The 27,620-nt window shown below is 34.1% G+C and overlaps 1 protein-coding gene across 2 annotated transcripts; it reads right to left on the bottom strand.

The window, feature by feature from the left end:
* Positions 1-26,349, bottom strand: LOC136038611 (zinc finger protein OZF-like). Of its 2 annotated transcripts, none has more exons than XM_065721828.1 (4): positions 26,273-26,349; positions 14,843-14,936; positions 13,366-13,536; positions 1-1,447 (listed from the first exon to the last, which is right to left on the bottom strand). In XM_065721828.1, the coding sequence occupies exons 2-4, from the start codon at positions 14,886-14,888 to the stop codon at positions 150-152; spliced, it is 1,515 nt and encodes a 504-aa protein (XP_065577900.1). In that variant the 5' UTR covers positions 14,889-14,936; positions 26,273-26,349; the 3' UTR covers positions 1-149. The 2 variants fall into 2 exon arrangements, with proteins under 2 accessions (XP_065577900.1, XP_065577901.1); XM_065721829.1 differs by having other exon boundaries at positions 26,163-26,325.
* Between the last annotated feature and the right edge of the window lie 1,271 nt (positions 26,350-27,620).

The following is a 27,620-nucleotide window of genomic DNA, read 5'->3' on the forward strand; positions in this document are numbered from 1 at the left end:
AATATTACTTATACATCCTTTAGTAAACCTGTAATAGTAAGTTTTGATTTAGTTCAAAATATCGCAAAATTTCGACTTATACTAGCATGCACCATTGCTTTGCATCAGTACTAGTAAAATTTTCATATGAACATTTTAGTTATTATAGATTACACACTGACATGCACAAAGGGTTTTTCCTCAGTATGAGTTCTTTGGTGACGAGATAAAGTAGAACTTCTTGTAAAACTTTTCTTACATATATCACATTCGAAAGGTTTTTCTCCAGTATGAGTTCTTCGGTGACGAGATAAACTAGAACTTATTGTAAAACTTTTCTTACATATACCACATTTGAAAGGTTTTTCTCCAGTATGAGTTCTTTGATGATCAGAGAGGATAGATTTTCGGCTGAATGTTTTTTCACACATTCCACATTCGAAAGGTTTTTCTCCAGTATGAGTTCTTTGATGATGAGACAAACTACAACTTAAAGTAAAACGTTTCTCGCATATATCACATTCGAAAGGTTTTTCTCCAGTATGAGTTCTTTGATGATTAGATAAATGATAACTTGAAGTAAAACATTTCTTACAAATATCGCATTCAAAAGGTTTTTCTCCAGTGTGAGTTCTTTGATGATGAAATAAACTGGAACTTGAAGTAAGACGTTTCCCACATATGTTGCATTTGAAAGGTTTTTCTCCAGTATGAGTTCTTTGATGATTAGATAGGTGGGTTTTTTGGCGAAATTTTTTCTTACATTGATCACATTTGTAAGGTTTTTCTCCATTATGAGTTCTTTCATGTTCTGACAAATACGAAAAAGAACTAAAACGTTTCGCACATACATCACATTCAAAAGGTTTTTCTCCAGTGTGAGTTCTTTGATGATTACACAGATGTATTTTCTGTCGGAAGGTTTTTTCACATATATCACATTTGAAAGGTTTTTCTCCAGTGTGAGTTCTTTCATGTCCTGTCAAATGCGAAAAAGAACTAAAACGTTTCTCACATACATCACATTCAAAAGTTCTTTCCCCAGTGTGAGTTCTTTGATGATTACACAGGTGTGTTTTCTGGCGGAAGGTTTTTTCACATACATCACATTTGAAAGGTTTTTCTCCAGTATGAATTTTTTTATGTTGAGACAAATTCGAACTGGTAGTAAAACGTTTCTCACATACATTACATTCGAAAGGGTTCCCTCCATTAAGAGTTCTCTGATGATCATGCAAGTTGGATGAATGTGGTAATGTTTTCTCATATGCATAACGTTCGAAAGGTGTTTCTCCTATATGGCAAACCTCCTGTTTTACTATATCCTTTTCAGCAAATACACAAATGTTAATTGGCAGCTCATTTTTCTGAAAATCCACATTCATTTCTTGGTTTAAACATACACCTGTAAGACCAGGCACGCAAGGTGTTCCACATTCTCGTTTGCTGACAGCATTGTCATGATACACTATAATAGGAATAAATAAAATAATTTAACATTGACTCATAATTAATAAATTTGGCTTACATTTTTTAGTCCTTTATTATTTTAACACAATTCAGCTCCAACATTTACAACATTTTGAATTTTACACATTTACTATGAACTTGATTTTTATTATTCTTCCGTTGGTGATTAACTTATAACAGCTAAATTGTCCACAATTCTCTTCGATAAAGGAAGTATCTTCCTAGTAATTTATGGTAATTTAAAAGTCTTAAATCAGAGGTTGTATATTAATTTATAAACATAGAATTTTCTAAATATATTGATATACTATCATATACATATGCTGTATTAGCTCTCCAATTCAATTAATTATTAATTTTGAAAAATTTCCACAGAAGAAGTTTTGCAAAGAAAAGTAAGAGCCACAATAAGAGTAGAAAAAAAGTCAAATAACTTTTCAAGCGTAAATCTACCATTAGCAAATAAATAAAAACATAAAACGAACAGAAATTAAAATAAATCACCGAGTCAAACTCAAAACGAGCAGGTACTAAGGAAGGATAGGGCTGAAGCCCCCTGTGCGTTCTAACGGCAAGAACATACTTTGAACTTTGCTGAAAACAATCCTTGTTTCGAGCTGTGCTTGTATTTCATAATATCGAAAGAACTGATATCATTAATAAAAGGACGATATACTGATATCCGTACCTGAAAATCTTAAGAATTTTCGTTTTATTAAGCTTAAAAAAGCGAAAAATTTAGAATAAGTTTTGTTTTCAGAGAGGTGCAAATTACTTTCTGGTTTTTCGAAGGTTTTTCCCCCCTAAAATAAAAAAGCCACGCATAACTGAAACGAATTTTAAAATATCTTGTAGTGATAACACTGATAAGGCATACTTGGTAAAGAGCAACTATCTATAGGTTTGTGATATTATAATGAAAATATCAACCTCATAAAGAAGAATCTACTGATTTCTGTCTACTTGAAGCTCAAGACGCTGTCACAATTGCAAAAAAATAAAACCATTTTTAATGACAACAGAGTGGAGCTTGAGAAATGTGTTGGTCTGGAATTCGATGGATGTCTGCACAATGGCAGACAAGGAAGGTCAAACTATTCTGAGGAAAAAATTTAGAATTACTTTTCACTTTTTTCGCTGAGCTAACCACAGACTATATCTGGAGGTAAATGATACGAATAAGATATCTGAAGTGAGAAACACTGTTTTTTACCGTCAGGGATTTCATAAATATTTTCCGAGAATCTACAACAAGAAGACATATAGCATCCATTTTATCAAAATGTATGAGACCAGGTGGACAGAAAAAAAAAGCTATAAATGTTTTGACCAACTTTCAAGGAACAGAAAAAAAAGCTATAAATGTTTTGACCAACTTTCAAGGAATGTTTCCGGTGTATTTGATGGTAAGACCAATTTGGTTCCAGTGGTAAGACATGCCTGTATTGTTCGTCTGTTAGGGTGCAATCATCTTCAGTGAAGAGGGGTTTTTAACTTTTGCTAGTTGATGTAGCCTACCCATACTCACCGTAACCTAGAATTAAGTGTTTACCCAACGGGTTGAAACGATAACGTAACAATGAAAGCACTGAGGGGTTGTTAACTTTTGCTAGTTGGTGTACCCATACTCACTGTAACATAGAATTAAGTGTTTACGCAACGGGTACAAACGATAACGTGAAACAATGAGGCAGTTTCGTAGATGACTTCGAAGCCCACACTGCCTTTCCATGACGAAAGTATAACAGTTCAAAATAGGGATAAAACCTTTTAGTAGACAGTGAACAGATATAGAAATTTTTAACTGGATATTTCGAACACATATACAGTGTTCATCATCAGCAGTAAAACTAAAAGACATCAATAAAACAACAAAATTTATACCCAATAAACTAATTACATTTAGTATATTACTCTTCTTTTTTTTTCAATGCAACAGCGGAAGCGAATCTCCTTGACCTTTTCGGTTCCGGTTCATTAGATTTATCTGACTCATCAGGTGGACATAGTTTATAGCTCTTAGGTGAAGTAATATTTACTTTATTTGACCTCAGTAAAGTATCATAAATTGAGGTCAATCCAAATTCGCCTGTATCTCTATTTATGGAATTATTCTTGAATTTTTAATTTTTTTAATTTCGATTGTTTCCCTGAAAATTTGCTTTAAACCTTGGTTCCTAGAAATCAAAGAAACATTTTCAAACAAAATAAAATGATTTAGACAATTATAAATATGTTCCGATATAGCTGACGTGAAATCTTCAGGTTTGGAATTTTGCTTAAAAGACGATGAAATAGAATTATGATGTTGTAGTAATCTCATTTTTAAATTCTGGTTAGTACGTCCCACATAAGAGCTACCACAAGTACATAGGATTTTATAAACCCCACTTTGTTGCTCTACGGAAGTTCGATTCTTTCCAGAATTTAAAAAATTAGCCAAAGTATTACTACCTCTTAAAGCTACCTTTAAACCCATATTTTGTAAAATTCTTTTAAGTTTTTCACTCAGCCCTGGAACATATGGCAAAGAACAAAAATATCTTTCTTTTCTGTTGTTTCCAGAATATGGTTAGAAAATTCTAGAAATTTTTTTCTTCCTTTCGAAAAAGTCTGGTCAATTAACCAACCTGGATAATGGTTACTTATTAAAATTTCTTTTAACAATAATAATTCCTCCTCAATGAATTTCAGAGAACAAATTCAAAAAATGCGGTCAGTTAAGGATATGATTAAGCCAATTTTTACTTGGCGAGCATGACCGGAGAAGAACGACAAAAATCTATTATTGTTAGTAGGTTTTCTGTAAATTTTAAATTCCAGACTATTTTCATTTTTTAAAGAAGAACATCTAAAAAAGGAAGTTTATTATCCTCTTCTAATTCTATTGTAAATTTTAAATCACCTCCCCAAAAATTAAGATGTTCTAAAAAACCTTTCAATTCCTCCTCCCCATAATTCCATACTGAAATTATGTCATCGATATATGTCCCACAATATTTTGTTTTAAAAAATATGAATCTAACGCTATTGTTTCAATATTTTCTACAAAACAATTTGCTAACAAAGGACTTAAAGGGGCCCCCATGGCCCCTTTAAGGCTCCGGTTCTAATGAACAGGAACCGAAAAGGTCAAGGAGATTTGCTTCCGCTATTGCATTTAAAAAAAAAATAAGAGCAATAAACTATATGTAATTAGTTTATTGGGTATAAATTTTGTTTGTTTTATTGATGTCTTTTAGTTTTACTGCTGATGATGAACACTGCATATGTGTTCGGAGTATCCAGTTAAAAATTTTATACCTGTTCACTGTCTATTAAAAGGTTTTATCCCTATTTTGAACTGTTATACTTTTGGCAGTTTCGTAATAATTAATAGTTTCATCTATGGTATTTTGATCCTAAAAAGTTACGGATAGCTTTATAATACCAACTAGATTATATAAGATATAGTTCTAAGTCTTGATCCGTCACGATGTCTACGATAGAAAAGGATAAAGTTCAACTGGCTGCAAAGTCAATTTAGTCCCTTCTTTTGGTATTATAGCTCGTGATGAGCTGACCAAAGTATATGTCATGCATTTTTTGGTACAAAGATTCCTTCATGAGATATACCAGTTTGAGAATTTCAAGGGGTTAACAACTTCAGTAGTAAGGTACACACTGAAACCAAAAATAGACCGGTACCAATTGTGAGACATGTAGGGGAATTGTAAGGAAAGGTCGGCTGTTAGCTCATAATCATCTTCGGCAATGAGGGGTTTGCAAATTTTGCTATTTGGTGTGCCTATTATTTGTTCCCAGTTTATTTGATGGTAAGACCGAGTTGGTTCCATTGGTAAGACATGTAGGGGACTTGTAAATAATAATCATCTGTTAGGGTACAATCATCTTCAGTGAAGAGGGGTTTGTAACTTTTGCTAGTTGGTGCAGCCTACCCATACTCACTGTAACCTAGAATTAGGTGTTTAGGCAACGGGTACAAACGATAACGTAAAACAACGAGGCAGTTTCGTAATAATTAATAGTGTCATCTATGGCATTTTGATCCTGAAAAGTTACGGATAGCTTTATAATACCAACTAGATCATATAAGATACTGTTTCAAGTTTTCATCCGTCACGACGTCTACGATTGATAAGGATAACGTTCAACTGGCTGCATAGTCAATTTAGTCCCTTCTTTCGGTATTATCGATAGCTCGTGATGAGCTGATTAAAAATATGCCATAGTAGTTTCTTCATAATTAATAGTGTCATTTATGGTATTTTGATCCTGAAAAATTACAGATAGCTTTATAATACCAACTGGATTATCTAAGATATTGTTCTAAGCTTTTATCCGTCACGATGTCTACGATTGAAAAGGATTAAGTTCAACTGGCTGCAAAGTCAATTTAGTCCTTTCTTTCGCTATTCTTTTGTTATTGTTGTTTTTTCAACGCTGAGGGGCAGCCTTTGATCATGTGGCTACTGATCGCGTTCTTCTTTGAACGTAACGTTTTAAAAGCTTCGATAGGCTGACAACTTCAGGGTTTAATCGATAGCAAAGAAACAAAATTAAAGTGTTACTCTCGCAACACTTTATTCGGCGAAGCCGGACAAAGGTAGCCGCAACATTTCACGTTGCTCAGGCAACATAGGTCTAGTTTGTGCTCATTTTGGGCTTCATTTATTTTATTTTTTTAAGAAGAAAGGGTTTATTCATTTTCGGTTTAACGTAAGTCTTAAATTTTTTTGAAAAACTCCTTTTGTGGAAAGTTTTTTTTTCAATTAATTGACACAGACACAAAACGTCAAACCCTTTTCCAAACAACAAATACTATAGGTAAACAATGGACAAATTGTGCCATAAGGGCTGCAGAAGGATTGTCATCTCAAAAGACATAGCTAATGGACCTTTCAACTATGTTGAATCAGATGGCTATCTCAAAATTTTGATCACATGTCTTTGAGAAAGACAAGCGAGGGGAGCGCAGCCTAGTTGCCTTCCAATCACTTTTGACTTCCTTGATCTGTCTATAAAAACAACTTTTCACACAGAATCATTATATTTATTTCTAATAATTTCTAAAAATTTATATTATACTATACAAAATTTAAGAGTTTTGTAAAAAGCCCTTTTTATTTAAAATCTTCCGAAGCAATGTTTGTTTTACATTTTCCAAATATCTTCGTTCATAAGGATAGGTGACCTAATATGACTCTTTCCCTCTTTTCTTCCACCTTATAGGTATGAACAATTTTTTTTGTAAACAATCATGCAGTTTCCGGCGATCAAAAAGCTAATAGTATAACCTACTCTAGCTGCCAGACAGAAAAGCAAATCACCAAACAGTTCGTGGGAACGAAGTGTAAGCAAGAAGCGACTTGGATCAATAGTAACCGAAAATCTAAAAAACGAGCTTTGATTCAGATCTATTAAAAGAATTGATTTTTCATTTTGATTCCAAATACGTGAAGTTGTGTAAGTTTAATGTTACCCATAAAAATTCCAAGTCTAAGAAAATTAAGCTTACCCAATTTTCAAAAAAGGGGGGACCTTACCTAGAAAAATACTCTTAATGAAAATAACACCATCAGATTCAGCCTGTCACAGAACTCTACTGCTGAGGTTTAAAAATCATATATAAAAATTTGGAATGTTGTGACTCTTGTCAGAAGAAAGGTTATCGATGTTGGTATTTTATTTCCCTAGGGGTGATTGTACCGAAACAGCGATCCTTGAAAATCGAGAAAGGCTCAAGCGATTGGAAATAGAATTTCTTTTGCCCTTTTTAAGTAATCAAAGAGATTGAGGTCAACATTACCTTCTCCTATGCCTGTTTTTCCACCGAAGATATCTGATCAAAATTTTGAGATGGCAATAATTATTCAGCTGAATTGAAAGGTCCATTAACTATCCCTCTGGGGATTATGTGACCCCTCCCCCCATAGACATTGAGAAAAGGGTAGTAATTTATACAAATTCAGTATTGTTCACATATGGTGTCTGTCATTGGGAAATATAGGGAAATTTTTTGAAGAGTATTTTCTCCAAGGAGGGGGGATTTTCAGTGGGAAGGCAAGTTTCCGAAAGGAATTTTCCAGTGTGTATTTTAAAAAAGGGGGAGGAATTCCTGTTATGACCTGACAAACAGTCAGAAATTAAGTAAAGAAAAACTAAGTTTTGTCTACTGAAAGTAAGAAGTAGCACTAAAACTTAAGACGAAGAGAAATTGATCCGTATATGACTCATTCCTGATCACTTGGCTGCTCATTCCTCAGCACTTGCTCTTTACGAGAAAGTTTGCCTTTTCGTCACAATTCTTTAAGAAAGACTGATCAGATACGAGGCCCATTAAATTTGAATGCGATGTATCTTTTTAAGAACATGATAACTTTAGCGTAAAGAGCGAGCGTTAAGGAAGGGGTAGTACCCTTTATAAACAAAACAATTTCTGTTCGTTTCAAGTTTTAATGTTACCCCTTATTTTCCGTTGAAAAAAAGGTTTTTATTTAATGCTGTAAAGAACTGCATTCGCCTATATCATAAAAACCAAACAATATGTCTCATGCAATATGCAAAAATTATGATTATCCTTAGAACTAACAATTTTAATATCTGTCTTCCAAATACATGGGATGCATGCGGCCAAGAAGGCTTGTTGAAAAATCATAAAAATGAAAAAAAACTGTTTTCCATACGATTTTGTCATGAGAAAAACAACACAGAATAAGGTGAAATCACCAGTGATGCTAACCAAATGTAAACTTTCGAAAATATCAGGAACATTCATTTTCATTTAAAACGAGGCAATAGTTATGAAAAATCTTTGTTTTCATTCGATTTTAAAATGCTCCATACCCAAATGAGGCTGATTACACTCCAATATAATAAATTATCCACTTCTTAAACTCTTATTGTTGCACTAGTGAACCTAAAACGATCTCAGATAAGTGTTGTGACAGCGGTTTGGTACACTGGCATACTATCATAGGCAGCGCAATAACACTGCTTAAGTAAAGAACGATGTGGACACAATGTGTTATTTATTTCTCTCTATTTTCTGACCAAGGCACTTCGTATAGAGGGGGCTGTCGTAGAAACTTTGAAAGGGGTTCATTCGATTAAAAATTGAAGGTTCTAGTACCCTTTTTGAAGAGTCAAAATTGATTGGAGGCCACCAAGCTCCCCCCCCCACGCTAATCATTTCCTTAAACACATCCAATCAAACTTTTGAGATATCCATATGGTTCAAGAAAGCTACAAAGTCCAGTGATTATGCCTTCGGGGATTATACTCCCCCCCACAGCCCTCAAGGAAAGGGCTATAAGTTATACAAGTTGCACATTATTGACATAGAGGCTAAGGTTTTTATGAAAGGGGTGGTCGTACAAACTTCGGAGGGGGCTTACTGGATTAGAAATCGGAAGTTTTAGTGCCCTTTCTAAGAGTCAAAAGTGACCACAGGGCAAGTGGCCCCTCCCAAGTCCTCTTTTCCCCAAAATGAAACCAATAGAAATTTTGAGATTTAGTTCATAATTGTCCCCAGCCCTTACCCCTACGCTCATCATTTCCAAAAACACATTAAATAAAAATTATGTGTATTCAGATTGTCAAAAGGTCATAAGTCAAGAATGACTAACCATGTTAGTTTGGAACTATCAGGAAATAATAAGCGAGATGATCAATCGACCCAAAATACAATATTTGTATCCTACTACCACTACAACTACCATTACTACTATTGCTACTGCAGCTACCAATACTACCCCTAAAAAGAACATAGCATGCGCATACAAATTGCTGATATGGAAGTAGGAATTTTTTTTTTTTACTTTTTAACTTTGAAGTCAAAAGTTATTAGGACTTAGGAATAAATACCAGCATATATATATATATATATATATATATATATATATATATATATATATATATATATATATATATATATATATATATATATATATATATATATATATATATATATATATATATATATATATATATATATATATATATATATATATATATATATATATATATATATATATATATATATATATATATATATATATATATATATATATATATATATATATATATATATATATATATATATATATATATATATATATATATATATATATATATATATATATATATATATATATATATATATATATATATATATATATATATATATATATATATATATATATATATATATATATATATATATATATATATATATATATATATATATATATATATATATATTATGCTGGTATTTATTCCTAAGTCCTAATAACTTTTGACTTCAAAGTTAAAAAGTAAAAAAAAAATATATATATATATATATACTAGCTGTTGGGGTGGCGCTTCGCGCCCCCCCCCCCCAAGCCCCCCCGCGCACGTAAGTCGTTACGCGCCATTGTAGTTGTGTCCCTATGTCCCACCTGTGAATATATATATATATATATATATATATATATATATATATATATATATATATATATATATATATATATATATATATATATATATATATATATATATATATATATATATATATATATATATATATATATATATATATATATATATATATATATATATATATATATATATATATATATATATATATATATATATATATATATATGTTTTTAACTACGTAAAACTTGCGAATATACAACATTCTTTGCTGTCCCATTGTCTGTGCATATAAATAGATTGTCAGGTTTACCGACTCTTGAACATGCAACATATAATGGTCAATGGGAAAACAATCCGTATTCAGATCTATACCTCATGATTCTAATGATTGCCCTTGAGCTTTGTTGATGGTGATTGCTAATCGACCATTCCCTGAGTCGCCATCGTCATTTATATATCCCCCTGTGCACCCCGGCGTCCCCTTTGTAGTTATGTCCCTGTGTCCCGGTCGTCATTTATATTCCCTGTGTCCCGGTCGTCATTTGTGTCCCGGTGTCCCAGTCTCTGATTTCTCTTTGAGTGTCCCGGGCGTCATTTATATTCCTTGTGTCCCGGTCGTCATTTATATCCCCCTGTGCCCCCCGGCGTCCCCGTTGTAGTTGTGTCATTTATATTCCCTGTGTCCCGGTCGTCATCCCGGTATACATTCGTTTTTGAATTGGTATATGATGAAATAAATTTTTAATTTTTTCCCTTTTTTTCCTTTTAGTTTTTTTTATTGGTTTTGACCTTTTTTTAGGTTTTTTAGTTTTTTTCTTTTTTCTTTTTAGTTTTTTTGAAGTTTTTATCTTTTTAGTTTTTTTATTTTTATTTATATTTTTTTAGTTTTCTTTTTCTCCTTTATTTTTCAGTTTTTTTAGTTTTTTAGATGAAAATTTTTTTAGTTTTATTCCTTTTTTTCTTTTCAGTTTTTTATTGGTTTTTACCTTTTTTTTAGCTTTTTTAGTTTTTTTTCGTTTTTTCTTTTTACTTTTTTTTTTAGTTTTTATCTTTTTTATTTTTTTTATTTTTATTCTTAATTTTTTTTTATTAGTTTTTAGTTTTTTTTTGTAGTTTTTGCCTTTTTTAGTTTTTTTAGTTTTTTTTTAGTTTTTAGATTTTTACCTTTTTTAGCCTAACCAGGATTTGAACCTGGGACCTTCATTCTCCGTTCTGACACCCTCTCTCACCGAGTGACTACTCCAGCATGTTCATTTTGGTGTTTTAAATGGTATATTATTAACCAAATTAATGTGTTTTACAATATACTAAGCATCGTCATAACAAAAATGACGACAACTAATTTCATGACGTCATTTATATATCCCCCTGTGCACCCCGGCGTCCCCTTTGTAGTTATGTCCCTGTGTCCCGGTCGTCATTTATATTCCCTGTGTCCCGGTCGTCATTTGTGTCCCGGTGTCCCAGTATCTGATTTCTCTTTGAGTGTCCCGGGCGTCATTTATATTCCTTGTGTCCCGGTGTCCCGGTCGTCATTTATATCCCCCTGTGCCCCCCGGCGTCCCCGTTGTAGTTGTGTCATTTATATTCCCTGTGTCCCGGACGTCATCCCGGTATACATTCGTTTTTGAATTGGTATATGATGAAATAAATTTTTAATTTTTTCCCTTTTTTTCCTTTTAGTTTTTTTTTATTGGTTTTGACCTTTTTTTAGGTTTTTTAGTTTTTTTCTTTTTTCTTTTTAGTTTTTTTTGAAGTTTTTATCTTTTTAGTTTTTTTATTTTTATTTATATTTTTTTAGTTTTCTTTTTCTTCTTTATTTTTCAGTTTTTTTCCTTTTTTTAATTTTTTTTTCTTTTTAGTTCTTTTAGTTTTTACCTTTTTTAGTTTTTTTTAGTTTTTTAGATGAAAATTTTTTTAGTTTTATTCCTTTTTTTCTTTTCAGTTTTTTATTGGTTTTTACCTTTTTTTTAGCTTTTTTAGTTTTTTTTCGTTTTTTCTTTTTACTTTTTTTTTAGTTTTTATCTTTTTTATTTTTTTTATTTTTATTCTTAATTTTTTTTTTATTAGTTTTTAGTTTTTTTTTGTAGTTTTTGCCTTTTTTAGTTTTTTCAGTTTTTTTTTTTAGTTTTTAGATTTTTACCTTTTTTAGCCTAACCAGGATTTGAACCTGGGACCTTCATTCTCCGTTCTGACACCCTCTCTCACCGAGTGACTACTCCAGCATGTTCATTTTGGTGTTTTAAATGGTATATTATTAAACAAATTAATGTGTTTTACAATATACTAAGCATCGTCATAACAAAAATGACGACAACTAATTTCATGACGTCAGTCAACACAGAAATTAAGTTCTGAAATTAAGTCATGAAATTAGTTGCCGTCATTTTTGCTTTGACGGTGACGTCATTCAAGTTATATAAGACATATGTTCACGTAGAAATCTATTAATGTTTAAGTTTACAATGACTGATGAAGATGCTCAGAGTCTATGCCAAAAAACTTGCTGCTGATAGAGTAATTCAGAAAAGAAAGCGTGCCGAGGAACTATCAGCAGCAAGTTTTTTGGCATAGACTCTTTGAGCATCTTCATCAGTCATTGTAAACTTAAACATTAATAGATTTCTACGTGAACATATGTCTTATATAACTTGAATGACGTCACCGTCAAAGCAAAAATGACGACAACTAATTTCATGACGTCGCCTGACAACTAATTTCATGACGTCAGCCGACACAGAAACATGACGTCACCTGATCCACAGATCCACAGACAGACAACTTATTTTTATATATAGAGATAGATATATATATATTCATTCTTATTATATATTCTTATTATATATATCCATTCTTATATAAAAATTCATTCTTATTTTTTCAGTAAAGTACAAATTATGATCTGGTCTTGAGAAGGCAAGGGGGTTGTCAGTCCAACTCACGTTAATTTTTGCATGTTTTGAGTTTGTCTTGGTTATTTATTGTAATTTCTGATTGTTTTGAGTTTTATTTATTTATTCAAGCTGATTTGTGGTAGTTTTACGCTTGGTAGATTATTTGATTTTATTCCTACTAATTTTTGGTACAATGGAGTTTTTTACTTCTCATTGGAAAGCTATTTTGTGGAAAAAGCTTTTTTTAATAAATTAAATAAAAACATGAAAGGTATAAATAATATAAAAGGTATTATTTTTATTGGTTACAAATCTTTAAAAAGCTAATTCCAAGCAAAAGAAACAAAGGTAACATATATTTAAAATTAGAAAAGATTTTTTGCGAATTCCTAAAGTTTAAAAGGGCTTCAAAATAAAATTAAATTTCTCGTTTTGTTCAGGGACTTTTTTCAATGGTGAAATATTTCTCTTCAAACGCAACCAGAGTACTCAGATACAAATCTTTCACGCCCCTAAGTAATTTCAAAGAAAATGAAAGGAACACCCTTTGTATTTTGGAAAAGCAAATATAAAGAAAGGAGACAGGATATCTGAAGCATACCTTTGTCGCTGCCAGTGTTCAACTCCTGCTCAAGCTGGTCAGACTTAGGTCTACGACTTGCAAATATGCCCTGAGAAGTAGCAAAAAGATTGACTTTGTGTTCTATTGAAAATGTAGGAGATGTACTTCCAAAAAAATCTTTATCATCATTTGAGGATTTATCATCAGCTTCTACAAAGTAAAGAATACATGAAAGACTGAAGATCAAAGTACAAACTACATAAAAACAACAGAGTACAACAAAATAGGTTTTTTATTTACTTTTATAAAATCTAAGATGCATGAGGTTCGAAAACAAATATAAAAACTAAACAATTTCATGAGAATAATGACCTCTTTGTCAAAACGTTTCTTCGTCGTGTTTGAAGGAATAGTTGCTACATAGCAAAGAACAAACCACGGTCCATAGTAAAAATAATGTTTATGACTTGTTAAAAAAAAAAAAAACGTGAGAAACCAAGCGAGATAATTTTGGCATTTTGCAGTGATTGGTGGTTCGGTACTCAGGTGTGTATACTGATTGGCAGGGGTGGTAACTATGATTTAGGTTTAACTTAATGTTAAAAACGAATACAGATTTACCTACAAAAATAATGCCTAAAATACCTACAAAATTGGCACCCAATGGAATGGAAAGACCACCCCTGGGATTACCATAGGCACAATTCTTCACCAGAGGTTTTCAGCCACTCAGATTACAAACCAAAGAAAACTATTGTGGCCTGTGTATCACTGATGTGTCTTTTTGTATAACCACCGTTCATGATATATATGCGGTTGAAAACCTTTAGCAAGAGGTTTAAAATCTTTCGTCTTAAATAATGCCTTTGCAGCCCCCTACGAAATTCAAAACCAAAATACTGTAAGGATTTTGAGGAAAATCGCCAGATGAAAAGAGTCCCTCCAAAAAAAGCGATTTATTGGCAAAACTACTGTAGTCCATTCATTTGAGTCGTTTAAACTGAGAATTTGAGATAGTCAGCTTTAAGCTTGTATAAACCTTTATTATTCCATCCTAAAACTTGTCTCTGACCATAAATATCGTAGAATGGCTGCGACTAGAGTTTTCAAAGATCAGAGATAAAAAAAAATCAATGTTTTGTAGGTTTTTGCAAATATTATTGTTTATGCATTAGCATTTACTGAAAATAGGTCTATTGTATGGGACAAAATTCTCCATAAAATGTTCATACATTCAACCGTTTTTAGATCCGCTGGTTAGTTCATTAATTTGAGTATAATCATTTACCAAACTACGCAAAGGCTATACAAAGGCATGATAGACGAGATATTTGCTTTGAAAAAATTCATCTGTGAAAAGTTTTGAAAAATTAATGAAATATAAGTTTTAGGTAGTTTAACCTATTTTTAAAGTAAAAGTAGCCAAAATAAGGTCTGAATCGCAATAATTGCCTCATTTATCGAGCAAAAGAAGCACAAATAAGTAACCAATTGAATCACCAATATTACAAATTACCTTGCTTAACAGCAGTAATGTTAAAGAAGAAGTCTTGTGTTTCCATGTTTCACCAACTGAGTCAAACTTCAAAAGATGACGAGAATTACCAAACCTATAAAATAGTTGAAAGATACGAGTATCAAAAGTGGATCAATACAAGTCGAAATTCAAGACCAATTTAATGATATTTCTATTTTTAAATTCACCAACGGCAATAAAAATAGTCTTAAGGTAAACAGACTGGATTTTTGTCTTATACCCAGAGCAACGCTTTGCAAATCTTAACTAGAAACAAGAGCTCAAGTGGCATTTGTGACGAGGTCAGAAGAGCCGAGAGCTCATGTGGTATGAGCTCTAGCAAAATTCCAAGAATCAATGGATCGATTTAAAAGGAAAATCAGAGGCTTAATGCCGGTCGGGATTTAAAATAAGAGCTCTAAGACACACGGTCCTTCTATATATTAAATAAAAAAAAACAAGTTTTTTAACTGAAAGTAAGGAGCGACATTAAAGCTTAAAACGAACAGAAATTACTTCGTATATGAAAGAGACTGCTTCCTCATCAACGCCCCGCTCTTTACGCTAAAGTTTGACTCTGTCTCTCAATTCTTCTTTTTAAAACAGTAAAAAAGTCTTTCATATACGAAGTAATTTCTGTTCGTTTTAAGTTTTAATGTCGCTCCTTACTTTCAGTTAAAAAAAACTTGTTTTTTTTATTTAATTTCTGAACGTTTTTGAATCAATGCATGTTTTGATTTTGGCTCTCCGCAGAGGAATAATTAAAACGAAATTTGCATATTTTTTTTGGCTAAATGGCTTTCTCATAATTTTGATCGAATGATTTTGAGAAAAAAAGAGCGGGGGAGGAAGCCTAGTTGCCCTCCGATTTTTTGGTTAATTAAAAAGGCAACTAGAACTTTTAATTTTTTACGAATATTTTTATTAGTAAAAGATTTACGTAACTTATAAATTAGCTTACGGAAAGAACTTCTGTATTCTCATATTTTTATTACATATATGAGGGGGTTCGCCCCCTTGTCAGATCCTCGCTCTTCACACTAAAGCTTAAATTTTGTCCCAATTCATTAAGAATGACCCCAGAATCACAAAAGCCGTAGAATAAATAGTTGAAATTACTAAAAATACTTTAACGTAAAGAGCGAGGTATTAGGAGGAGGTGAGCCCCTCAAATGGGTAATAATTTCTGTTTGTTTTAAGTTTTAATGCTGTTCCTTACTTCCAGCTGAAATATTTTTTCATATTAATTTTTTCATTGCGTTTTTAAATAATGCTAGTAAATCCTGCGCTCCCTTCATGGAGATTTTCTTCCCCCATGACAAATTATCGATGGAAAGTTCCCCCAGCATATCCCCCTCTTTTCAACCCCTCCCCCAACCAAAAAAATCCTCCTGAAAACGCCTGTATACTTCCCAATAACCATTACTATATGTAAGCATTGGTCAAAGTTTGTAACTTGTTGCCCCTCCCATGGGGACTGTGGGGGAGTAAGTCGTCCCCAAAGACATAGTTATAAGGTTTTTCTACTACGCTGAATAAAATGGCTATCTCAGAATTTTGATCCGTTGACTTTGGTAAAATAATTAGCGTGGGAGGGGGCCTAGGTGCCCTCCAATTTTTTTGGTCACTTAAAAAGGGCACTAGAACTTTTCATTTCCGTTAGAATGAGCCCTCTTGCAACATTCTAGGACAACTGGGTCGATACGATCACCCCTGGTAAAAAAAAAACAATAAAAAAACAAAAAAACAAATGAACACGCATCCGTGATCTGCCTTCTGGCAAAAAATACAAAATTCCACATTTTTGTAGATAGGAGCTTGAAACTTCTACAGTAGGGTTCTCTGATACGCTGAATCTGATGGTGTGATTTTCGTTAAGATTCTATGACTTCTAGGGGGTGTTTCCCCCTATTTTCTAAAATAACGCAAATTTTCTCAGGCTCGTAACTTTTGATGGAAAAGACTAAACTTGATGAAACTTATATATTTAAAATCAGCATTAAAATGCGATTCTTTTGATGTAGGTATTGGTATCAAAATTCCATTTTTTAGAGTTTTGGTTACTATTGAGCCGGGTCGCTCCTTACTACAGTTCGTTACCACGAACTGTTTGATCAAAATTTGTTAAGATCCGATCACCCAAACGTAAGTTAAAAACACCTCATTTTTCCTCTCCCTTAAGCCCCCCAGATGGTCAAACCGGGGAAAATGACTTTATCAAGTCCATTTGTGCAGGTCTCTGACACGCCTACCAATTTTCATCATTCTAGCATGTCCAGAGGCACCGAACTCGCCAAAGCAATGGACCCCCCTAACTCCCCAAAGAGAGCACTTCCAGTCCGGTAACAACAATCACGTATCTACAACATTTGCTTGTTCTACCCACCAAGTTTCATCCCAATTTTTACACTCTAATCGTTTTCCAAGATATCCGGTTTCAAAGATTTGTTTCCTCCTCCAAGCCCCCATGTCCCCAGATCCAATTTGAATTGAAAATGGAGCATCTGAGACATAAGATTTTTCTATATATCAAGTTTCATTAAGATCTGATCACCCATTCGTAAGATAAAGATACCTCAATTTTCACGTTTTCCAAGATTTCTGGTTTCCCCATCCAACTCCCCCCCCCCCCACTGTCACTGGATCTGGTCGGGATTTATAATAAGAGCGCTGAAGCACAAGATCCTTCTATATATCAAATTTCATTAAGATCTGGTCACCCGTTCGTAAGTTACAAATACCCCATTTTTCTAAAAAAAATTAATTACCTGTAAAGTCCTCTGCTACTTTACTGTTAAGGTTTCTCCTATTTTACTCTCTGTAAATTGTGACTCTATTTCTCTTTGATCTCTTCTTGAGAGTCTTATGGTACCGTTGGCCTACAATCTGGGGTTCGACCGGTAGAGGATGTCAAACGTCTCTAACTTTTATAAAGTTTGTGTGTCGAGTATAAAAATGTTTATTTACAGATATAATACAGTAAATGTACACACGACGGAACACACAGAATAAGAACTGAATAAAGTATTCTAAAACGGTGGCTTATATTCACTAAATCAAGGAAATAAACATCGAAGCATGTGACAGGAACTGACCTATTTTAATTTGTCAGTTCCTGCAAATATTCAGAATTTATAATACTAATGTAGTCATCTAGGAAGTGGGAATTTCACAGAACTTAATTATGATTAAGAATTTAATTATGTATCTAACCTACTTTCACTACTTTCAAAGTTTACAGATTTTCCCTCGGGTTTTCAAAATCATTTTTTTCCCAAAAACAAATGATTTTCTATCCTCAAACAAAGGTAAACTTAATAGAAACACAAAATAAAATACTGGTAATAAAACTGAACAACAAGACACAAGAAAATATTGTCCCAATTGATACTTTATTCATTTCACTTTATATTGTCACGCTCAGTCCACATAGAATTTGCATAACTACACCTAATAGAAAAAATTTGAACACCAAAAGACTATCTTTAAAAATAACTTATGCTTGAACATAATACCAAAAAAATATGATAATTTCAAATTTGAAGAAAACAATGATTTTTTTTTTCTTTCTTTCACCAAAGCTTTAATTCTTCCAAAAATAATCCGATTCTTTTATTATCTACTATTTTCTCAGGTACGGAACTCTGTTCCGACCTGTCGGCTGCTAATATCCCATGTGTGGAACTCCTTTCCACCATGTCAGCCCTTAAATCCCCAGGTACGGAACTCTTTTCCAACCTGTCAGCATATATCCCATGTGTGGAACTCCCTTCCACCATGTCAGCCCTTAACTCCCCAGGTACGGAACTTTCCCGACCTGTTGGCATATATCCCATGTGTGGAACTCCTTTCCACCATGTCAGCCATTAACTCCCCAGGTGCAGAACTCTTTCCCAACCTGTTGGCATATATCCCATGTATGGAACTCCTTTCCACCATGTCAGCCCTTAACTCTCCAGGTACATAACTCTTTTCCGACCCATTGGCACATATCCCATGTGTGGAAATCCTTTCCACCATGTCAACCCTTAACTCCCCAGGTACAGAACTCTTTCCCAACCTGTCGGCATATATCCCAGGTGTGAAACTCCTTTCCACCATGTCAGCTCTTAACTCCCCAGGTATAGAACTCTTTCCCGACCTGTTGGCATATATCCCATGTGTGAAACTCCTTTCCACTATGTCAGCCCTTAACTCCCCAGGTACGGAACTCTTTTCCGACCCATTGGCATATATCCCATGTGTGGAACTCTTTTCCACCATGTCAGCTCTTAACTTCCCAGGTACAGAACTCTTTTCCAACCCATTGGCATATATCCCATGTGTGGAACTCCTTTCCACCATGTCAGCCCTTTACAGATATTCCTGGTCCCTTGGTCGACTGCAGTCCGCCCCTTCACCAGCCTTATCTCTCTCAACACAACGCCTTACTACGTCAGTACCTAATAAATTGTCAGTCATCAGGTCCTTCGGTCAACCAGAGTTCACCCCTTCACCAGCCTCATTTCGCTCGACACCACACCTATCTAACTCAGTGCCATATAATAAATTTCTCATCATATTTTTTTTCCACTAAAATTTCTGTCTAAAATACTAATCTAACCCTTACATCCTGTACAAAAAAGAATCTACCTCTCCCCTGGTCACGTTTTACGTCAGTCCAGTTCTGATGGAGTCCTTTAATCTGTCCTGTCCAAATTCAGCATCTACAGTTGCTGATAAAGTTCCTGCTTTTCTTCACGAAGTGCGTTTTCAATAGGGGATCCATTACTGACCCAATTACTCTTTGATTCATATTAACCTTGTTGCTGTTGCCCTCCATAGGTATATCGGTTATATTAACCCCCGAAATATCTCCCATATTTATCCTGGCACTTTCTTTGACCATTAAATTACCCACAGTTGTCCAAAATTTTACTACAGAATTTGGATTATAATCCCGACTTGAAGAATAAAAATTCAAAGGGGCTTTTAAACCTTTACTTTTTATACCATTAAAAAATAATGAAGCAATATCTCTATCAAATTCAGGATGATAAGGATCAAAAATTGGAATTGCGCTCATAACTAAAAGAAATTGATTAAGTTAAAGCTGTAAAAACAAGCTCTCCTAATAATTAAAGCTCTCCTATTTTAGGAGAAACCTTTACAGTAAAGTAGTAGAAGACTTTATAGAGTGGTGCAGTGGTTTTCGCCGGAGAGGATAGAGTTCTTAACATCCTCTGGATTTTGGTCTGTGGTTGTGTCGTGAGTTTGTTTACCTTCCAATTTTGGTGGACTTCGCCACTGTCAGCTGTGGTGTGGAGACTCTCCAATGAGAGCTGTTTTGGTTCGTGCATGACCGTGTTATTGGTGTGTGCTGGTCGTCGTTTGACTTCGGAAGTTGAGAGCTGTTGCTGTTTTCGTAGTCAGGGGTTCCAGGTTCCGATTCCAGTTCCAGCATCGGTTAGGGGTTCCAGTTTTGCCGTTCCAGTTCATTTCAGTTTCGCCATTCCAGTTCCAGGTTCCCGCTCCAGAATCCAGTTTTAGAGAAGTTGAGAACGTCGAAGGACAATTTATGATTGTAAGTCATGCATTTTAAGTTCGCATAAGAGCTCTCAGACATGAGTTCCTTCTAAATATCAAATTTCATTAAGATGTGGTCACCCATTCTTAAGTTAAAAATTCCTCAATTTGTTTAATTTTTCCAAATCACCACCCCCCAGCTCCTCCAAAGTGAAGAGATCCGTTCCAATTATGTCAATCACGTATCTATAACTTGTGCTTATTCTTCCCATCAAGTTTCATCCCGATCTCTCCACTCTAAGCATTTTCCAAGATTTCGGTTTCCTCCCTCCAGCCCCCTATGTCCCAGGATCCAATTCGAATTGAAAATGGAGAATCTGAGACATAAGATCCTTCTATATATCAAGTTTCATTAAGATCTGATCACCCATTTGTACAATAAAGATATTTCAATTTTCATATTTTCCAATAATTCCGGTTTCCCCCTCCAGCTCCCCCAGTGTTACCGGATCTGGTCGGGATTTAAAATAAGAACTCTGAAGCACAAGATCCTTCTATTTATCAAATTTCATTAAGATCTGATCACACGTTCATAAGTAACAAATACCTCATTTTTTTCTATTTTTTTCTGAATTACTCCCTCCCCCACCCAATTCCGCCAAAGAGGACGGATCCATTCCGGTTATGTCAGTTATGTATCTTGGACATGTGTTTATTCCTCCCACCAAGTTTCATCCTAATCTCTCCACTTAAAGTGTTTTCCAAGATTTACGCCCCCCCCCCCCCGCCAATGACGCTGGATCCGGTCGGGATTAAAATGAGAGATCTGAGTTACGAGGTTCTTCTAAATATAAAATTTCATTAAGATACAATCACTTCTTCGTAAGTTAAAAATACCTCATTTTTTTTAATTTTTCAGAATTAACCCTCCCCCCAGCTCCCCCAAATAGAGCGGATTCGTTCCAGTTATGTCAATCACTATATCTAGGACTTCTGCTTATTTTCCCCACCAAGTTTCATCCTGATCCCTCCACTCTAAGCCTTTTCCAATATTTTAGGTCCCCCCCCCCAACTCCCCCATATGTCACCAGATCCATAGCGGATCCCTTCTGGTTATGTCAGTCACTTATCTTGGACTTGTTTTTATTCTTCCCACCAAGTTCCATCCTGATCTCTCTGCTTTAAGAGTTTTCCAAGATTTCCGGTTCCCCCCCCCCCCTTAATGACTCTGGATCCAGTTGGGATTTAAAGTAAGAAATCTGAGTTGTGAGGTCCTTCTAAATATGAAATTTAATTAAGATCCAATCACTCCTTCATAAGTTAAAAATACCTCATTTTTTCTATTTTTCAGAATTAACCCCCCCCCACTCCCCCAAATAGAGCAGATCCGTTCCAGTTATCGGTTATGTCAATCACGTATCTATGACTTCTGCTTATTTTTTCCACAAAGTTTCATTCCAATCCCTCCACTCTAAGCATTTTCCAAGATTTTAGGTTCCCTCTCTCCAACTCCCCCCAATGTCACCAGATCTCGTCAGGATTTAAAATAAGAGCTCTGAGACATGATATCATTCCAAAAATCAAATTTCATTAAGATCCCATCACCCGTTTGTAAGTTAAAAATACTTCATTTTTTTTTTCTGAATTAACTGGCACCCCCCCCCCCAGATGGTCAAATTGGGAAAACGACTATTTCTAATTTAATCTGGTCCAGTCCCTGATACGCCTGACAAATTTCATTGTCCTGGCTTACCTGAAAGTGCCTAAAGTAGCAAACCAGGACAGACTGACAGAATTTTTTATTGCTATATGTCACTTGGTTAATACCAAGTGCCATAAAAACCATACCATACTTCAATAGGGAAATGTCAAGCACTGTTGAATGCAACAAGCCAGAGCTTCAAAGCCTCTGATAAAGTTCAAGATGTAATGTCAAAGCAGCTGATTATTCCCAAGGCAACTTGGTGTAGTTCTCAACATGATATTCTAAAAAGTATTGCTGAAGTGCATAATAAGATATGACAGGTTTGCACGGAACTAAAACTACCATAGTTAAAACCAATTGAGCTTGAGGAGCATACCAAGGTAACTGAGCCTGTCACCAGGGCACTTGACATACTACAGGGGGACAAGAACTGTTTTGTGAGAATGCTGTTGCCCTTGTTGATTACATTTAAAAGAAAACACATAAACTTTCATGGAAGCAATCTTGAAAGGTTTTGAAAACCAGCTTGCAAACACTTGTACAATGTAGCTAGGAATGCCTATTTTTAAGGAGCTAGCAATAGCAAGTGGAAGCCACCTTGGTTTCAAGGGAAGATGGATATCTGGTATTTTTGACTGAATGATTTTTGTAATTTCAGACAAAATACAATACATTTTACAAATCAATACTGATATCAGCTGACTGATTGTGATGTTGAGCCCAGCAAAGTGTTGTCAATTGATTCCAATGACCTTTTATTTTCAATAGTAAAAGTGTCAGAATGAGTAAGGATTCTTCTTTTGGCTGAAACATGAAAGTTCAGTTATTGAGGCTCATGGACAATAAAAAACCATTTGATAGATTCCTTGAAAGAACACCTGGATGTTACATGAGTTTTCCAATAATCCAAAGCTGCCACAGCATTGTTTGATCCAGTAGAATGTCTGTTTTTCTGTTGGGGGCTCAGTATTCACTATACACTAGAATCTGCTTGGACATCAGAAGTTTGAGAAACTTTTGTTGTTGAAAGCAAACTCCAAGCTTTGATAAAAAATTTTGTAAAAAATTTCATCATAATCAGCACACTTTGAGAAAAAAAGTGTAATGTAGCTAGAGTAATTTGTCTTTTAAATACATATTTTTTAATTAAATACAAATTACCTCCCTGGCAATGTATTGCTAATTATTAATTAATTACTTTATGGTATGAGTAATTGGTATTTGTCATTAACTATTTTTTTAAAGTATTTCCTGCAACACTGCCTGAAGTTGAAAATAAAGAAAGAACATCAGAAGGAGATTTCATAGGGGAAAGAGAACATACTCAAATAGGAAAATTTTCTCCTGTGCTTAATCAGGCCCTAAAATGCAATTTCCTCTAGTATCAATTATTATATTTGAAAAGAGTGTAAAAAAGGCATCAACTAATGTAGCCTATTCATTTGCTTCTTAGCTATGTTAGAAGAAAAAGGAAATTTTTACCAAGACTAGAATTCTAGATTGGCTTTCCCAGTCTAGCTGATTCTTTTCTTCTTATAAAACAGCCTAGCAGCTTCCTGCCAGTTGCAGATAATGTCAACAGCCTTGGAAAGCTAGGCCAGCTTTCCAATCTGGGTTGCAGAAAAAGGGGGTTACTTATATATAACAATAAACACAAATTTTTGCTTATATCTGAGCAATAAAATATTGTCAATTGCTACCATTTAGAATGCAGTATAAAGGCAAACAAAAGACAATATTGTGCTTTCTCTAATCATTTAGAATGATAAAAAGTCATACAGATGACTGCATGTCTTATTCTTTTATAGAGCAAACATAAATAAAGTCACCATTTGATTAAGTAATGCAGATGACTTTTTATATTTTATACTATTATAGAGCAACCATGAATACAGTCATACAAATGACTTTTTGGGCCTTGTGTGTAATTACATACTTCTATTTCTAGAGAAAAGATAATCATTGCTTAAATATTTTCAAAAATCCTACCCAGGCCAACAATGAGCCTGATGTGAATCACTTTAAAGTGATTCACAATCACAGGCCAACAATGAGCCTGCACAAATGAACTTCACAAGCACAATAGTTTACACAAATACTGAAGTGTTTAATGGTGGGTGAATCCAGCAGTCAAATCATGTAAGCATGGAATTTTTATGAAGATCTTATTAATATATGTGAATTTAAATTGTATTCTGTTTTCAAGTAGGTTTTGTGGAATATTTATTCTCATGAATACACTAGCAGATGTAAGCACTTTATTTGATTCTAAAATAAAGAAATTCTGGGTTATCTAGTTCAAAAAAGGTGTCAGGTGTGTTACTGAACTTTAGTATAAAGAGCAAGGGATGATGCATTAAAATATTGTCCTAAATAAAGTCATACAGATGAGTTTCTAGCTTGAATTACAATAGAATAGCCTAAATAAAGTCATATGGATGACATTTTAATATAGGCTATAATTTTATTAGGCTATAGAGTAGTAGGCCTGTAAATAAAGCCTTACAAATGACTTCCCTGTTTTTTTCCTTAAACCTAGCTGATGCACTAAAATTTCATAGACATTGTACTACACTACTCTTACATTAAAAAAAGAAACAAAAAGTCAACACATAACTTTTTAATATAATTTAATCATTCTATTGTAGAGCAGTATGAATAAAGGGTAAAATTCCTGTTAATTGACTTCTTGCTATCTTGGAAATGGTTTAAGTTAGGAAAATGAAACTTTCAGGGATGGGTCTATAGGCTAAAGTAGGCCTATGTCCTGGGAAGATATTTCAAAGTACCCACCTCCACTCCTTCTCTCTCTAGACAGCCCTGAAATTTGCCTACATGACAGGTCTATACCTATTGAAATTCTGACAAAACAACATTTTACATTAATTTTCAGTTACTAGTAGCTTTGGTAAAATTCTAGTTAATTGACTTCTTGCTATCTCAGAAAGGGTTTAGGTTAGGAAAATGAAACTTTCAGGGATAAATCTACAGACTAAAGTATGTCCCAGGAAGGTATTTTGAAGCAACTACCTCCACTCCTTCTCCCTCTAGAGGGCCATGACCTTTGATGACCTTTAAAAATATGTGCGTTATAAAAGTGAAACCTTGAAAAATAGATCTTCTGCTTAATTGAAGTACAAAAAAATTGTTTTCAGCTTCATAACTTTGCTCAATTTCATTTTATAAGGTTTTAAAGATATTCAAATATGCTTCCTAAATTTTGAAAAAAAACATTGATATGGCTCAAAATTCTACTCAGATAACAGGAATTGCATTTTCAGAACTAAAGGCAGAGAAAAAGCAACTGGTAACTGAAAATTAAGGTAAAATGTTATTTTGTCAAAATTTCACTAGGTATAGACCTGTCATTTAGGCAAATTTCAGGGCCCTCTAGAGGGAGAAGGAGTGGAGATGGGTACTTTGAAATACCTTCCCGGGACATACTTTAGCCTGTAGACCCATCCCTGAAAGTTTCATTTTCCTAACCTAAACCCTTTCTGAGATAGCAAGAAGTCAATTAACTAGAATTTTACCGAAGCCTTTTCTCTGCCTTTAGTTCTGAAAATGCAATTCCAGTTATTTGAGTAGAATTTTGAGCCATATCAATATTTTTTTTCAAAAATTTAGGAAATGTATTTGCATATCTTTAAAATCTCTTACAATGGGATTGAGCAAAGTTATGAAGCTGAAAACAATTTTGTACTTCAATTAACCAGAAGATCTATTTTGCAAGGTTTCACTTTTATAACACATATTTTTAAAGGTCATCAAAGGTCAGGGCCCTCTAGAGGGAGAAGGAGTGGAGGTAGTTGCTTCAAAATACCTTCCTGGGGTATACTTTAGTCTGTAGATTCATCCCTGAAAGTTTCATTTTCCTAACCTAAACCCTTTTTGAGATAGCAAGAAGTCAATTAACTAGAATTTTACCAAATAAAATCTTACAGACAACTTTTCTAGTTTTTCCTTAAACCTAAATGATGCACTAAAATTCTGTACAGAAGACATTATACTGCCCTACTCTAACATTAAAAAACAACAGAAAGTCATACAGATGACTGTTTAGCCTACAGGCTATCATTTTATTGTAGAACAGTATGAATAAAGTCTTACAGGTGACCTTTTTTGGTTTTCTCCTTAGAAATACGTGATGCACTAAAATTTCATACAGAAGAAGTTATACTACCCCATTTATATATAGAAAAAACAATAAAAAGTCATACAGATGATTTTTTAATGCATCATTCTATTGAAAAGCAATATAAATAAGAATTCATTCAATTAAAGAATTGAATTTTTTGCCAATTATTTAGGAATTGCGAGTTCGTTCTTCCGATGAACTTTTTCAGGCGGAGCCGAGAAATATTCCTAGGGTAGCCCGAAAGAAAAAAAAACTGAAAATGCTTAGATAGCCCCTAACCAAACCTCAATTTCTGTGAGACAAGATAGTCAGTGCATTCCTCGTTGCGGTCATAATTAACGATGATTAATTTTTTTACTAATATTTGTTCCACATCGCTGATTTAAAAAATAATAAGCCCCACCCATTAGAACCCTTGATCTAACGGCTGTGGGGGTTACAAGGGCTTACAGCCCTTGCCCTGAGAGCTGTGAGGGGTTGAAATCCCCAAAGGCATGTTTATTGGATCTTTTAATAATGCTGAAGAAAATAGATGTCTGTAAATTTCGATTCGATGTTTGTTCTGGAAAATAGGCGCAGAGGAGTTTGGTTTCCTTCAATTTACTTTTGACTCTTAATAAGGCCACTATAACTTCCAATTTCCTCCTAAATAGCTCTGTCCCAATGTATACGACCACATATTCCATAGAATCCTAGTATGCCCCTAGGGCACAACTTACAAGCCATGCCCCCAGCTCTGATGGGATGTGTCAGTCCTAGAGTATTTTATATGTTTTAAGGCTATTCTTAACAAATTCATCATCTCATAGTTTCAATCAGATATGTTTCGGGATAAAAGGGCGTCATGGGTGGGGGGGTTAGTTGCCTTCTATCACTTTTTGACTCTTCTAGAACTTCCATAAAAACCTCATATATCTTTGAAACATAGCTTTCAACCCTTGCCCCCGTGTTCTGATGGATTGTTTCAACCCCAAAGGCCTTGTTATACTATACTTTGACATTTTGAAAAAGAGCTTTTAAAAAGGACACTAGGACTTTTGATCTCCAACTAAATGAGCCACATACGAATTTTATATTCATGTATGGTTATCTTGAGAATTTGGTTGGAAGTATTAGGGGAAAAAAGGGCCCAGGGGAGGGGCTGATTGCCATCCGATCCATTTAGACTTATAAGAAGGGGCTAGAATTTTCGATTTTGCACGGATTCAGCCTTCCTCAAAGTTCATATAACCACCCTTTTCAGAAAAACCTTAAATTTTAAAACAGGCCACTATCGTAGCTCATACCCTTTGCCCTTTAAAGCCATGAGGGGGGGGGGATTGTCATCTTCGAAGACATAAGTATTGGGTCTTTCGAATATGCTTAACAGAACAGTTTTCTCGGAATTGTGATTGGATGTGTTTGGGGAAATGAGAGACATAAAGGTAAAG

This window comes from Artemia franciscana, chromosome 18 (assembly GCF_032884065.1).
Source record: "Artemia franciscana chromosome 18, ASM3288406v1, whole genome shotgun sequence".
NCBI classification, from domain to species: domain Eukaryota; kingdom Metazoa; phylum Arthropoda; class Branchiopoda; order Anostraca; family Artemiidae; genus Artemia; species Artemia franciscana.

Coding starts and splice junctions, on each gene's coding strand:
- LOC136038611 (XM_065721828.1), bottom strand. CDS start 14,888: ATGGAAACACAAGACTTCTTCTTTAACATTACTGCTGTTAAGCAAG. Junction 13,537..14,842: donor CATTACTGCTGTTAAGCAAG/GTAATTTGTAAT, acceptor TTTACTTTGTAG/AAGCTGATGATAAATCCTCA. Junction 1,448..13,365: donor GAACACTGGCAGCGACAAAG/GTATGCTTCAGA, acceptor TTCCTATTATAG/TGTATCATGACAATGCTGTC.